At 35.8% G+C, this 16,179-nt stretch overlaps 1 protein-coding gene across 3 annotated transcripts in view; it reads right to left on the reverse strand.

The window, feature by feature from the left end:
- CTTNBP2 (cortactin binding protein 2) overlaps window positions 1-16,179 on the reverse strand; it is a 93,576-nt gene that overhangs the window by 43,085 nt on the left and 34,312 nt on the right. For all 3 annotated transcript variants that reach the window (XM_013947741.2, XM_067315146.1, XM_067315161.1), the window contains exons 3-4: window positions 12,918-13,142; window positions 4,808-6,464 (exon numbers count right to left, since the gene is read on the reverse strand). In XM_013947741.2, the coding sequence (XP_013803195.1) occupies window positions 4,808-6,464; window positions 12,918-13,142 (1,882 nt within the window). The remainder of the gene's footprint in view (window positions 1-4,807; window positions 6,465-12,917; window positions 13,143-16,179) is intronic.

Here is a 16,179-nt window from a genome sequence, read left to right on the forward strand (position 1 = left end):
TTGAATGGTGAAAAATATTCTATATACATTTCAAATATTTGAGAACAGTTAACTCTTACAAAATCCCAAAGGGACTGACTGAAGAATAACTTTGTTTTTCCTTTCCATTATAAAAATGCATTTATTTTTCCAACACTTTATTATTCTTTGAACCAACTGTGTTGCAGCTGTTACTATATACCTCGAAATTTTTAAATGGTACTTGATGTGTAATTTTTTTTACTGTCTTGCCATGGTAGTTAAGGGACAGTGGATATTGTTTGTGTTATACTCTAAAGCTAACATTCTTTGTCCAGGTTCACTTCTCCAATTTAGGAATTCATCTAACTTATATTTGAATTATTTGGGGGCATTTGGAAAGCCTGACACTTAGTTATAAACATGAAGATCACTCTGTTTTGTAAGGTAAATAGTATTCATGGGTTCCCTTCCTTGTTGAAAATAATGCAAGTTTTTTTTAAAGCATCATTAATAGAGACATCAAAAAAAAAAAGAAAGAAAGAAAGGGGATGTTCATTGTGGTACGTGGTATCTTAATTCTCATTGCAACTCCTAGAGAGTAAAATACATCATTGCAATCCACTGATGAAATTCATTATACTAGATTATGACTGGATGAAAACCTTCTATGGAATAAGAAACAGAAACCAAATAATAACATAAATGAACATTTAGCTACTGTTATCAATATAAAGCAACATAATAAAGCTGTATTCATCCAGAAAAATATGTAGTCATGTTAGAAAATACCAATAAATAAAGCACATAATTTCAGATGCAAAAAGTTAGGAAATGTGAAGCATCTGTGAAAGCTTGTAGGACATGCAGTGATGAAGGGCAGAGGGACAGACAAAAACAGCTTCTGGCATCAGCTTCAGAATGTGAGATGGTTAATTTCAGAGCCCAGATCAGCCCCTCGCTCCCCCACTTTCCTCTTCTAAGCCAATTGTATAGAAAGGATAAACCAATCATTATAGAAATGAACAAAATAAGAAAAAATACTTCATTGAAGAGTGACATAAAAAGCGCAAAACCAAGAAGAAAGTGAAAGCAGAAGTCCCAGGGGTATGAAAATCCAACTGCCTAGAATCATTTCCATTTTGAACTCTTGCAGGCATTGAAACGTAGGAATCCAAACAGAGCAGAAGCACTTTGGCACCAGTTCAAAGGCTGCTGAAGTTAATGAAAACACTGTCACAGATTTTGAATCGGACCATAAACGTTCATTGTAATTTCTTTACATGCAGTCTGTTCAACATTAATGACAAAAGCTGGTGTCTTTTCTTACCAGGAATGAAAAGAGCAATACACAGTACAATGCCTCACATCTAAAAGAAGGTACTGTCTCGTTAATTTGACAGAATGCATAACTGAAACAACCTGTATTCTGATTTTTAAGTTTTCTTACAATACTTGCTCTGTCTAGAGCCAAAATACTCCCTATAGAAAATGATGCTATTGACATGTTCTTAAAGCAGTCTGACCTAACTAGGAAACTTATTTGAAATTAATAAAAGGAATACTTTAGTGATTAGGCTACTATCAACTCTTCTGACTCCACAGTCAGAAGAGAGATGCATGAATTTATTGACAATCCCAAAATCATGAAAATTCAGGATTCTTTCAATGTCTTTTTAATGTGTTAATTTGCTGTGCACTGTTTTTGAAAAGTATTAACAAATTCTGATTGAAGCTCACTACTTACCATACAATTAAATATAAACAAAGCAAAGAATGGTGAAATCTTAATGAAAAGTGACATTGAGATACTAAACAGTCTATGAAAAAAGTAAATAAATCAGATTAAAACCAACTAGAACATTAATAAAACTAACTGAAACTGTGGTAACAGGTCATGAAACTGCAGCTATGGGAAGGAGATTTCAGTAGTATTTGTAATACATTAGATTTCACCTCAAGAAAGATCACATTCAAAAATGAAAGTGAAAAGGCAAAATGGTGAATAAGTGACATGAATTCAGGCGTTACTGGCCACATCATGTTAATGAAAACTGTTATTAAATTTGGTTTAGCTTTTCTTTTTTAAGACAAAAATCTATTCCCACATATATATAGAAAATCTATTTCTTTTTTTACTTTCTGAGCATAAAATGTATATAGGAATACCTTTCCATGCTTACATAACATCTGCTGCTCAAAGTTCATTTAGTTCTAGTGCAGTTCATAAGAACACTTGACTAAAATAGATTAAGTTCCCATAAAAAATTAAATACAAAAGGGATTAGAGAATAAATGCAATTATATATAAATAAAAGTTTGAGTTAAAGACAAAGAAACTCCTGAATATTACCTGAATATTGCAGGTAAATTTATTAAAGTTTGTTCTTTCTGCCCAAGTTTGTAGGACAGTAAGGGAGGGATATTAAAATAACATCTCTGTATTAACAAAATAAGACAGCAGACCACCCACTAGAGTTTAAGCTCTCTTTCTTTGCACACTTCAAATTATGGAATATGTTTTCCATTTGCAAAACTTCACAAAAAGCTGTGCTACTTACAAAATATTAACAGTGCCAAATGTTCAGAGCAAGGATTATAAGGAGTTCAGATGATCCAAATTTCTACCCCTTTCAATATCAAGTGAATGGAGAGCAAAGTCCGAATTAAGGACAGCAATTTGAACACGTAAAACAGCGCAACTAAAAAAAACAAAAACAAAACAGCTTTTGACAAAAATCCTGCTGTTGCAGATTGCCTCTGAGAACTGTAATGAATTTCACAAGCAACAAAAATTTACAGTTTCGTGGAAGAGTCTTATTTAAAAGGCTAACTGTGCTCCTAAAGAAATGTTATACTTAGAAGTGCAAACTAAAACAGTAGTAGTACATGCAGTTATGCAGGTAAACAGGTAGGGCTTAAATTTTTAAGATTTAAGATTTTTTTATTTTTTTATTTTTTTTAAGAATAATGGAAAAACTGCCTTAATGATTATCAAAGATCATCTAGTTAATATAAGACTAACTGACACATACAGCCTAGTTCAAGTGATAGGGATTGTGCAAGCCAGCCTCTTGCCTGTAATGACTATAAAAACTATTCACTTTGAAGCTGATTTTCCTAATAATTTGTTGTATGTTAGTAAAATCTTAAATCCTTTAGGAAATTATAATTCCATTATGGAGTCTAATAGTATCTGAAGGCAAATGAGGTTTGGAAAATACTGACTAGGAAACTAATGATCTATCTGACATGGCAATCAAACCCAGCTATGAATAAAAATGAGGAATGACATTTCAGGGAATTTATATGCAAAACGGCAAACAAAGAGGCAGCCATCAAATCCCATGACTGTTTTGTCGGAGATGAAGTAGGCAAATGGAAGATCAGATTTCTGAGCTCACAGTTGTATGACATCCTTCAGAAAGGAGAGAACATTCTGAGCGTATGGCATCACAGCAAAATGTTAAAAGCACGACTAGATATCACTCCAGAAACATGCCAAAATTCTTCACTGAAGTGGAATAAAAATCCCTTAATAATGTTCCAAGGTTCCTTGGACCTCAAGACTGGAGATTTCGTTCAATTGCCTTATCAGACAGCAGTGCAACTACCAAGGGAAAGTGGTCGGTTGTGCAATGGGAGCAGACCAGCTGTCCTGGAGTTTTACACCCTAAAAATGATGATAAAGGGTCTAAAGTTACAAAGGACTGAAGAATCATTACTGAACTGAGAATACTGGTGTAAAATTTGAGACCATTTGAACACTCTTCAATGCTGATGAAGATTTTTGTGCCTAAAGTGTTCCAGAACTGTCAATCTTTCTTCCTCACTGCAGTGCATGTCAGGTTAAAGAGGGGCTACTACCAGATATTTCAGTGCTATTGTTTTCCAGCAGGGATATATGTTGAAAAAAAATTATAGGTGATCTGCAACTAATTCAAAGATAGATCAGAGCCTTTGTTCATTTAGCTGCCATGAAGAAGATACTCTGAAGTTGGCACAACATAAAATGTTACAGATTAAGCACAACTGATAAGAATAAGTCTCTGCAATACAAAATGAACAGCAGATGCATGCACTGACTCCGCACTTACTGGACTGTCAACACAGTATCTAGATTTCAACTCTCTCCAGCATCAAACTTTGCTGACATTAGTTGAAGTAAACCTATCTGAGAGATGCCATGGAAAAGCATTAATAAAGACTACAAACTATCATCATTAAACTACAGAAAAAATGAATATATTTCTCTAGGCATGAAGTGATATATTTGAAACTGCACTGTTATCCAGGCAATTATATACCTTCATCTTCAGGCATTTAGCGCCACAAGAGCAGAATACAGCAGCCTCAGCTACGCACCATTTTCTAAAAGATTCACAAAGCACCAAAAGGCATTAAAATACTGTATTCCATGGAAGAACAGCAGAAATAATTTGCAAAAAGAAAAAATGTTTCAGGCTGATAAAGCATTTTGAAGTCCAAAATAATAACATTCCAAAAAAGGAGTTTCTTTAATACAGCATAAACTGCAGACAATTTGCTCTAAACGTTGGTCCTCTTGACCTTAAAAAAACACACAAAAAAAACCCAAAAAAGACCCAATACTTCAATTTGGAGACCTTCTTCAGGAAGAAAAATAATTTATGACATTACTGAACTATGCAAAAGAATTCCCATACCCCTGAAACGTGGAAAAAACATAAAGGGAAATTTCAGCTTTTAGGAAGGTAAACTAGTTTAAGGGAAAATGATAAAAATAAATTAAAAAAAAGCAATGTAGAGATTCACAGGAAAAACAAAACATTTTAGAGGGAGACAGTTTGTAGCATATCAATCCCTTTACCTGATGCTGTTACCAGGAGGCTGTCTGAATCGCATGGTCTACAGGATGAAGCACTAACAGGGTTTATGGAGGAGCTACAGGCAATGGTGGTGGGAATGACAAAGGAATTTTCTGAACATGCAGGTTGGTTCAGTCCAGGGAAGTGGGAAGGCCAGGCACCCACCTGAGATGTGGCTATGGCTGGTATGGCACAGACTGCAGGTGCCACAGATAAATCTATAGCAGGTTTTGGTGGCAGCTGAGGTGAGGACTTAGAAATAATTTCCTCATTTATTACCCTGATTCCTTGTGGTGAACTTGAAAGAGGCGAGGTTGCGGTTTTGTTGTCAGTTTTTACACTTGTATTTGGGGATCGGCTACTATCCATTAAAACTTTAAGCTGCAGGTGTGGTGGTGAAGGAGTTTGCGAAAGCCCTGGTTTTTTAGGAGGAATAGGTGGAGGATTGCCTCTATCAATTCTTGATACACTGGGAGTCTTTAAACCCGTTCTACCGACTGGGGGGTACGTGCCAACTTCCATCGAATGTGACATCCCAGGTCGCAAAGGAGTGCTGCTCTGAGGACTTGTAAATCTGGAAAGGACTTGTGTAACTGTATTCCGAGCTACCTGCTTGGCAACTAGGTTGTCACGACTAGTAGGGGATACATCCCTTGAGGGAGGGCTTTGGGTTGTGTTTCCATTTTGGTCTTGATCATTAGCATTTGTTTGAAATCTAAATCTAGCTGCTTGGATTCGTGGATTTAGGCCTGGATGCACAGTAGTGTTGGCAGATGGTGAATGCAAGCTGTGCATAGATGAAGTTAATGGATAATTCTGAGTTGTGATAGTTGGTGTTGAAGGGGTGCAAAGGGAAGCATTATTCGAAAAAGGGGTAGTGCTACTTGGTAAATCAGGTGATAAGCCCATACTTGGTCCATTTTCCTCAATTCTGTTTTGACTCTGAGTTTGAACGGGAGTTGTGGGAGGGACAAGTTCACTGTACGAAGACTGCCTATCAATGACAGGTTTCACAAATGCTGCATTAGCACACACATTCGTTTTTGTATTGCCAGACAATAGTGGGTTCACTGTAGAAGGCTTTACAGATACAGTCAAAGGCAATTTCTTAACATTTTCAGTGCTACTGTCCATCAATACAGTATCTGTTTGGCAGGCAACAGTTTTTGAACTTGGCTCTTCTGTTTCAACAGAAACAGACACAGAACTCCGATCTTTATTTTTATGAGGAAGAGAAAGATTAGCTTTACTCTCATTTTCCTTTTTTAACTGCTCAATCATTTTTATCATTTTATCTCTCTCTTCTCTGAGGTCACTGGTGTGTGCTTCCTCTCTGTTAAGTTTGGCACGCAGCTGCTCTCTCTCTGTGTCAAACTCAGACAGCTGTTTTTCCATTTGAGCTTCCATTTGTGTACTCCTTTGTTTCTCAGCTGCAAGAGACTCCTCCAACCCATTAGCCTTTTTCTTTTCTTCTTCAAATTTTGACATCACTTCTTCCAGTTTCTGGGCTTCCTCTACAATTCGGCCAGACAACTGCTTACATTCTTTCACTAGCATCAATACTACATGTTTATTCTTGCCACGTTCTTCTTCAAGACGAGCAGATAGCTTTTTGTGTTCCAGCTCAAGATTCTGTAACTGAGATTTTTCCACCTCCAACTGTAAGAAAGTGTATATATAAATTCTCATTAATAAAATGGAAACTTTCAAAATAACATAGTATTAACATGACATTATTATTTTAACCTTTGAGAGAATGCCTAAAATGAACCTGTCTGACCCAGGAAAGTGATTCATGGTATCTAATGCAAGTGTCTGTAAGCCTATAAAAGCAAGAGAAGAGACAGGCAACTCTGAAGAGCAATTCAGAGACTTGAAGTAGAACATTTGCTTTTCTCCACTGACAACATAGAGACTCCCCAAAATGATCAAATGGCCTTGATTTCTGAGGGAGGAGCTACCTATTATCCAGAAATTAGGCAAATACTGCATGACTGAATAGGCACCTGATTCAGCCTGTACACAAGACATCACAGAGAGTCCTCTTCTAAGGCAAGGGATTCTGACACATGCAAGAAATTACCTTGAGCAAGAAATTACCTTGAAAGTTCCAGGCATTCCTCAGGCTGAAGGAGATGAAGGTAAAAATACACCATCCATCATGCCCCTAATAGGTGTCTTATGTATTGTGCTAACGTTAGCACAAAACTTTTTTCCCAAACTCTTACACAAGTCAAACATCAACAAAGGAAAAAAATCAGCATCTTTCTTCCTACTCCTCCCTTCCTATACCGATGCTGTAGCTTCCTGTATAACTCATCTGAATGACAGATTTTAAAAGTTCTGCATTCCATATTTATTGCATGATTATTCATTTACATTATTTATTAAATATCTTTATGATTTCACAACTTAATTTTATGTTCCTATTGTGATACCTGAAAATCTACTCATGCCATTTTGCCACCACCAGTATCCAAAAAGGATGCTGAGCACTCCTGCTCCTGTACAGTTTTTATCTCTTTGATCTTATCAGTTCAGATTAATATTTATGTGCAGACTGATAAAGCAAGAGCAATTCAGAACTGTACTTTCTACAGTGCATTTTCTAAATTGGTATTTTTACTATTCTGGAAAAATACTTTCAGGTACCTATAAAAAGTCAAGTGCTCACAAACATAAACATTTAATTTTAACTGCAACAGGAAAATTTCTTGCTTATATGATGCAAGAAAATTTCACAACAGATGAAAAATCATCTGAAGAGAGCTGTGGCAAAATAGCAATATACTTAAGAGCTTACTTAGAATAAATGCTTCACTTCAGTGAAGCATTTACAGCTTTTTATAGCAGGAGGAAGAATTATAGATGGTAAAATGATACTAATTGCAGAGTTTAAGACAATATAGTGTAGTGAATATATTTACTGTAAACTAATGTGGGGAACAAATGGCCTAGGGGATTGGTAATAGGATATGGAATATTTCTTCTCTAAGTTAGTGTTTAAAATGTCTTGGTTGCAGAAACAAAAACCAGTCATTACAATCTAATAGCTTTTTAGAAAGCCTTCTGTTACAGCATGCTATTCCCTGTCCTCTCCAATAGAGGACAAAACTTAGCTCTAGAACTATTTTTCCATGTCACTGTAGATGCATCTACAATTCATTTCAAACTAAACTGCATCTAATCTAAAGCTAATATAAATGCCATTTTTAAATAACACTTCAGTTACTCTCCAATTATACCACACAGCAGAAATGAAATTCATCCCATCAAGAGGTAAGTACAAGAGGGAGATAATCTGCAGTTAAAGAGAAACAAATCCCACTTGTTATAGCTCATTATGCCCAAGATAAATCTTTCCCCTGGGGTAAGTAGAATTCAAACACAAGAAAATGCTGAAAAGGGAAGGGAAAGAAAGGAATATTTCATGGAGAGAACAAGCAAAATGTCCTGAGGATTGCAGGATTTTGCAGGAATGCTTGTATGCATGTCTCAACCTCCCAACATTTGTAATCATATTACCATACTGTAAATTTCCTCCTCCTTTTCATAAAGAGGATGCAGAAAAAAGCATAAATGGGTGATGGCAATATTGACATAACGTATATCATGATGACAGTAAAATTTCCATCTGAAATTATACCATTATCATGAAAGCCAGTTAGTTAAGAGGAAGAAATCACTATAGCAAGCCATATCTACATTGTAAATGTCATCTCTGCTTCTTGCAATACCAAAAGACCTTCAAATACCAGGTGTTAAACTGTATTAGCATTGGAGGGGCTCCATCGTGGTTTTACAGCAACATCCCAGGGTAACCCAACACATCCTGTGCAGTTCAATTCACATAGCCAAGTTCACCCTTTGTTAAAAACGGTGTTAAAAATATAAAAAATAAAATACATTATCAGTCAAACAATACTAGCAACCATACCTCTCCAGTTATGTTAATGTCAGTACAGCTGCAAATTGAATTAATATGCTATTACGATGACAGTGGATTTAGGAATGATTCCTTTCACAAGTCTCCATAAGCAGAAAAATCACGAATTTTTATCTAGTATTTCATTACCTCTTTCTCATTCCACAAAATCAACTTTCACGGACAAACACAACTAGCAAGTAACTGTGAGGAAGACAAACCATTCAACAGGGCCTTTTTTGCTAAAACAGGTATGAGAATCATAGGAATTATATGTAATTTTGAAAGCTTGAAAATGCAGTAAGATTATATTGAAAATGGTTTAATCAAGTTTATCTGTACTTTATTACTCCTGTTAGAGACCATGAATTACAATGGACATTTCTCCATTTTGCTTTCAGATGAGGGACTGCTTTTGTAAAATAACTGTAGTGAAATTGTATTATTTTTAAATAATTACAAGTAGATTTTAACAAGAGAATATAGCTGGGATAATTGTCTTACCATTTTGTTATAGTATCTTATTTACAAGCATTGCACATAAATCAAGAATCCCTAATACATACATAATCCCTGCGAAGAAATTACTAGCAGTTCTGTATTTAATTTCAAATCAACAAGAGCATCAATTTCCCATTTTATGTTGTCTCCTATGCTCTTCCCACCTCCCTTTTATTTTTGGCTGTATCATCCTGAATAGGAAAAAAAAAATCTGAATATTTACACTGCATTTTGTCCTTTAGTTGACAGGTTTGGAACTAGCTGTAAATATTTATAAGCTTATGAACTAACTATGACCTGATTTTTGTGAGGTATACTGTATGCATACACTGAATTATACCAGTAACGTAAACATCTGGAAAAGAAAGATTTGAAAAAGAGTATAGAGGGATACTGAGAAAATTCATGGGGTCCAGCAAAGGACTACCAAGGTCCTGCAAAGGTCAGAGAGAGTACATGCCTTGTGAGAGAAGGTTGAGGGACCCTGGCTTGCTTAGTCTGGTGAAAAAGAGACTAAGGTATGATCTAACAGCAGCCTATTACTACTTGAAGGGCTCTGACAAAGATGACAGAGCCAAATTCTTCTTGATAATGGCAGGTGGGGCCCCATAACATACGGTACGAGTGATAAACTGAAGCTTAAGAGATTCAGACCGGACATTAGAAAAACGTTCTCCACAAGGAGAGTAATGCAGAAAGACTGTAGTATCACTGTTCCTGGAGAATTTCAAGACTCAGCTAGACAAACTGACAGATGACCTGATGTACTGCTAGTGATGGTCTGCTTCAAGCAGAACGTTAGACTAAATTACATCCATAGGTCTCTTCCAACCAACATTTCTTTCTTTGAACGTGCATCTCAATATTAACTTCTCTGCAAACACTTGACAGATCAAGAACTGTCATTTTGACGATATGGCTTTGAGTTCTCAGGAAACCTCAAAATGAATTTTTTTCAGCAGCTCCAGGAAAGATACTTTCAAAGACATGGAAAGGGATGAAGACTTAACACAAAGCAGATGGAATCTGGATTAGGTATTTGGTGTAAGGTAACCTAGGGCTGACAGTCATTTGTGCAGATCTTTTATTTTTTCCTGCATTCCTTTAAATTGTTATGATTTATTCCTTATGATTAAATAATAATTCTATTCAAAGAACGCTATAAGGATCACTGTATTAACAGATAGTAAGCCCCCAGGAAAAAGAGTTCAATGTGAGCCTGTTTGAGTCCAATAATATCCAGAGGAAATAAACAGAGCTGTTTCACAGACTTCATCACTTAGTCTAAAAGTGAGACAGTGAGGCAATTCCAAACAAGAAGATGGAGGCATCACACATTAAGAGAAGGAAGTACCACTCTTAGAAGGAGGACATGCAGTTGGCTCTGTATTTAGGTCACATTTGTCTGGGCTTTAATTTTTTTTGTTACTAAGAGTCAACCATATAGAAATCCTCCAAAATACCTTCACTACCTCTTTCACAGAAGGATTTGGGAGATGGAGACCAGGAAGAAAAATGTGGAACTAAGGGACAGTAAAACACTGAATGAATGGTTTGTGTAGGGTATTAATGGAAATAGTTGAGAGAAAAGTATGTAATCTGTTGGCACGTACCCAAGAAGTTTGGGATGGTACCCTGTTCAAGTAGCATTTCTAACTGATGGCTTTAAAAGAGGAAGGCGTGAGCTCACTAGGAGAGCCATGCATATGAGTGTTCAACACCATCGAGTTTGTTTTTAAATCCTGTCTTCAGCTAAATTCTCTACTTGTTAGATGAAGCAAAAAGGGTAGAAGCATAATGACACACTTTCAGAGCAATACAACATATTTTTTTCAAATCTGGTGCTTTGAAGTTTAGCTTAAAACTTACAGACTTCAGAATTAAGTCTGTAATTATTCAGAATAATAGAGGTTAGGAATATCTCAAAATAAGAATCAAAATGCAAGATAAATTAAGATCAAACTATTTCTTAAAATTATGATTTATTTTTTTTAATCTAGTTTTCTTCTAGGAAACAAAAAGGCAAGTGCATCCTTTTTCTGTAGATGCAGGCTTGTAGATACACACTTTGGTAATAAACCAGAGCCAAAAAAGCACCTATAATAATGGTGAAGCAAAAACATCTCCGGTATCAATTTTGGGCAGAAAAATGTCCACAATATAAATAAATGCATACATATTCAAGCACTTGAAGGAGCAAAACAGATGTAATGGCAGAAGTGCAGTCATTCCACTTTATTCAAAGTCAACATTAGATAAACTATTTTAGCTAGAACTTTGGACAATCCCTCCCCCCAAAACCTCAACTCTCTTACATAAACAGCATATAAAAAAAAATTAACATTTAAGAGTTTTCAAAAAGAAGTGCTTGGTAAGTAGAACAGTTCACTATATAGGCTATTAACTAACAGTGTAATCACTGTTTTAAGACCTAGATATCATGCATACCATATATATCATACAGTATAGTATTATTCATTTGTTTGGATATGGTATCCGAGTTTTTCTAAAGTCTAATGGATCAGGGATGTTCAAACTAAAATGAACAGAACTAAGAAAAAAAAAAAGGTTTGAATATTTAACTAAAGCAAATGATCAAATATTTCCAGTGTACAGACAGTAATTTTGTGAGTGTATTTAGTTCCCTTAGAGAAATTACTAGCAAAATGATGTTTATTCCAATGTAATTGCCTTTGTGTTGTTTTTTGTAACCAACATAAAACTGTATCCAAAATTCTATTTCATAGCTGCTGAAAACATTCTATCCAAGTTACACCCAGTGAGTGTGATTCAAAAACTAGCAAGCAATTATTTTCTAATTATTCAACAAAAATTGGTCTAGATTAGCTTCTTATATCACTGTTCCCCCCTTTCTTCTTTGAAACCCCTCCCTCAGCTCTCCTGTAGAATTGTATGGCTTACAATACAAAATATTAGTGAAGAATGCACAATAAAATTTTGTAAACAAGTTTGGAGCACAATGCACCAATTATATCAAGAAAGTAGTAAAAAAACATCCAATGTATTTAAGACAGATGATTCATTTTTAGGGCAGCAAGCGGAAAGTAAAATGTATTCTTCTGTACAGAAAGTAGAGTTTCAAAAAAAAGATAAGTTAGTTCAGAGTGGTATACCAACACCTTACTATATTCGGTATAGCAAACTTTTTTTTTTTTTGCAACATACTTGTTCCAAAATAATTTTATCTTTACAGCAAATGTCCTAGATATTCAGAAATAGTATTTTTTTTAAGAGTTATAATGTATTTTTACTGATTTATTAAACAGAGCTACCTTATATGACATACAAATAAATTATTTATTTTTCACTATTTAGGTTAAGAAAAAAAACGTATAACTGTAGATCCTCTAGGTTTTAATGGTGCTGGATTAAAAAAACCACTATGATAATGTTTCCCCCTAGCTCATATTGAGCTAGCCGCTTATGTAGTCCATTGACTTATACCAATTATATTTCTTCTACAGGTAGAGACAATATGGAATGAATGAGGTGTGCATACAAAATATCACCAGAAAACTAGCACCTCATCATATATGTCAAGGAAAATGGTAACATTTTAGCACTTGTGATGACAATCGAATTAGACAGAGATACAGATTTTTAAAAAGTGACATAAAAGAACAAATCAAGAGAAGGAAAAGGGAAAAAAATTGGTTGCAGGATACCTTCTTTTGTCTGTTTTCAGCAGCAACCAACTGAGCTGACATTCTTTCTTGCATTTTCCTGCAGTGAGCCATAACAGCTTCTAAAATGGACAGAGGGTTCATGCAGATGGGTTTCTTTTCCTTATCACCAGCACCTGCCTCAAAGTCTCTCTGAAGAGCCAGAAATGGGTCACTGAGATTAAACCTTCCATATCGTTCCTGGATAAAAACCTCTTTGCGCCGGGCCTGAAAAAACCCAAACAAACAGATAAAGGAATAAAAGTTAATGTATTAGGAGTTCATCCACACATACAACAGATCTAAACCTTAGGGAAATTATGATACTTATTTATATTTTTAAAATGTTTTCTTTGGGTATTTATTTACAATATCAAAAAGAAGATTTCATTACAGTCAATACAATTCACTACATAAACAAAAGCTTTCCCTTCTGAATTTAACACAGAAGTTTCAATTTGTAACCATTTCAGGAATATCACAAAAAGAATATTTTGTAAATCAGCTGATACATAGACAGGAAAAGAATAAAAAAACCATCTAAAATAAAGTTTTATATTTCAATGCATTAAAATGATGCTAGTAGAAAGCATGAAAATATGTTTCATGTATTTAGTGCAGTACCAAAAATGAGTATTTTTTAAAATAAACAAATCTGACAGTATGTTTACACATACAGAGATTTTCATAAGTAACAACAGCAGACAAGCAGAGAGGGAATATTCCTCCAACAATGCTCTTCTGAAATTAAGACTTTTCTTAAATCTGTGTTCAGGACAAACTTCATGATCATGTGTTTCTCCATACTATTATTTAATAATTACATTTCCAAAATGCAGTACAACACTTCATTGACAAAACAGAAATATTACACAATAATGCTTGGACTTAATTTTGCTTGAATTATTTTTTGTTCTTCAACTGAAGATGAAATCAGTGATTAAGATCAATTTCAGAAAAGGTATTTTTAAGATATTTAACACACAGTACACAAGAAGGCACATATTAATACTAGCTTTTAATACTTTTCATAGAAAAGTATTGGTTCATATCGTTCCAAAATCATCTCAGGCTTAAGTGTGTGTGCACACACACTCTTGTACAAATGACAGTAGCAGAAGGAAGCAATCCAAACCATTATAATACAAATTCTGGAGGAAGATGAAGGCTTGTTATCTTAAAATCAGATCAATCACCAGAGCAGGTCTTTAAAGAAGCATGTCTCAAAAATCAAAACCAATAAACACAGTGCAGAGAAACACTACGAGAAAGAAGAATCCCTCCAAAACCAGCATTACTTATCTGTGATTTGTTTCAATCTCAGGAAGCTGAATTTTGAAGAACAAGCAAAATTAGAGGAAGAATAAGCAAATTTCAGAGGGCAAAAGAGGAGGAATCAGCCTAATGGTTACCAAAGGGGTTAGCAGACTGTTCCAAAAGCCTGAAGTTAAGATTGTAACATACGAAAAGAAAGTCGTAAAAGGTGACACATATTTCAGAACATGAAAAAAAAAATCAAAGAATAGTATAAGAACTGTGTTTAAAAAGCCCTCTAAAGACTAAATACAAATAATGTACCTTAAAGAACCCCTGAATTTTGCCTAGATATATTCTACAAAATTGCAACATTGAGGAAAATTAAATGATAAAGAGAATTTGACCACAGTGGAAATATAGATGCACCTACTTATTTTGATGCTTGAAATAGCTTTAGCCTACTTTCCAATTTGATAGCATAAATAGAACTTGAAGAATATTTTAAAATCAGATCTTTGGGGCTCAGAAGGAAGAGGGGGAAAGGGGAAGAGGGGGAAAGGGGAAGAGGGGGAAAGGGGAAGAGGGGGAAAGGGGAAGAGGGGGAAAGGGGAAGAGGGGGAAAGGGGAAGAGGGGGAAAGGGGAAGAGGGGGAAAGGGGAAGAGGGGGAAAGGGGAAGAGGGGGAAAGGGGAAGAGGGGGAAAGGGGAAGAGGGGGAAAGGGGAAGAGGGGGAAAGGGGAAGAGGGGGAAAGGGGAAGAGGGGGAAAGGGGAAGAGGGGGAAAGGGGAAGAGGGGGAAAGGGGAAGAGGGGGAAAGGGGAAGAGGGGGAAAGGGGAAAGCAAGAGGAAAAAAAAAGCAGTCAATATTGGTGAACATTTGATGATTGGACACAGGCAGTTGAGTTTGTGCTCTCAGTTGGGGCTGCCCAGCAACTGTCTGCCGCCTCTGTATCCGGCAGGCTCCAAAAGGATCCTAGTACGCGATGGAAGGTTCATGTGGATACCAGTGACACAGAGACAGGAAAGAAATTATCAAGATAAAAATGTAGGCTACTGCGTAGGAAGTTCATTACTACATGGTGGCAGACATTATTCTCTGAAATGCTCCCTCTAACATACACAGCGATTAACAGAATAAGCAAGGCAGTCTCAGTGTGCAGCTGCAAAAATAGAAGGAGTGGGTGTTCAGATCCATTAACTAAAGAACAGATGTAACTAGATAGAAGGGATGGGCTCCATCTGAATGAAAATCAAATCAGACTGCTGGCATTAAGAATTAAAGCGGTTATAGGAAAATTTGAAATCTGAAGACTGTGGAAAAGCCAGTAGGTCTAGAACAGCACATGGTTTGGGATGACACATCCTCTAGGGCTGAAGTCCTAACTCTATACCCTCAGGGGTAAGATAAATCAGCAACTCACAAACAGGAAACAGCAAAGAAGTCTCAGAACACTTCTAATTCAAAAGGGAGCAAAAAGCAAAACATATAACCAAATGTTTTTATGCTTCCATACAAGTACTAAAAATCTAAAAAAATAAGATGAAGGAATGAGGATACCTAATTTCAAATGAAGGTATTGGAATAAAAGATACAGCAGAAGCTTGGTAGAAGGAAAACAATCAGTGGTACACTATAATACTTAGACACAAAGTGGCAGAATGACAAACTAGGCTGTGTTGGTAAAGGGGTTATGTTATATGCCAAAGAACAGTTATTACTCAGCTTAAACAAATACAGCTCCTATGGTTTGAAATTACTAGCCTAAATAGAAGTACAGTATAAGAACTGTTTTATCTACCAGCTGCCTGATCAGATGGTAACTGCAGCTGTGATCTGCTGAGGAATATCAGGGAGACTGTGGGAGGCAGGAAACACTACAGTGACGGGACAACTGCAGTTACTTCCATGCAGCCTGGGTAAATACCACATTAACTAACTTTTTAGACACTATAAGTGATTGCTTCAGGAAACCCACAATACCAGGTTATTCAGGACAAAAAAGACAAAGG

The sequence above is a fragment of the Apteryx mantelli genome, chromosome 1 (genome assembly GCF_036417845.1).
Source record: "Apteryx mantelli isolate bAptMan1 chromosome 1, bAptMan1.hap1, whole genome shotgun sequence".
In the NCBI taxonomy this organism is placed as follows: domain Eukaryota; kingdom Metazoa; phylum Chordata; class Aves; order Apterygiformes; family Apterygidae; genus Apteryx; species Apteryx mantelli.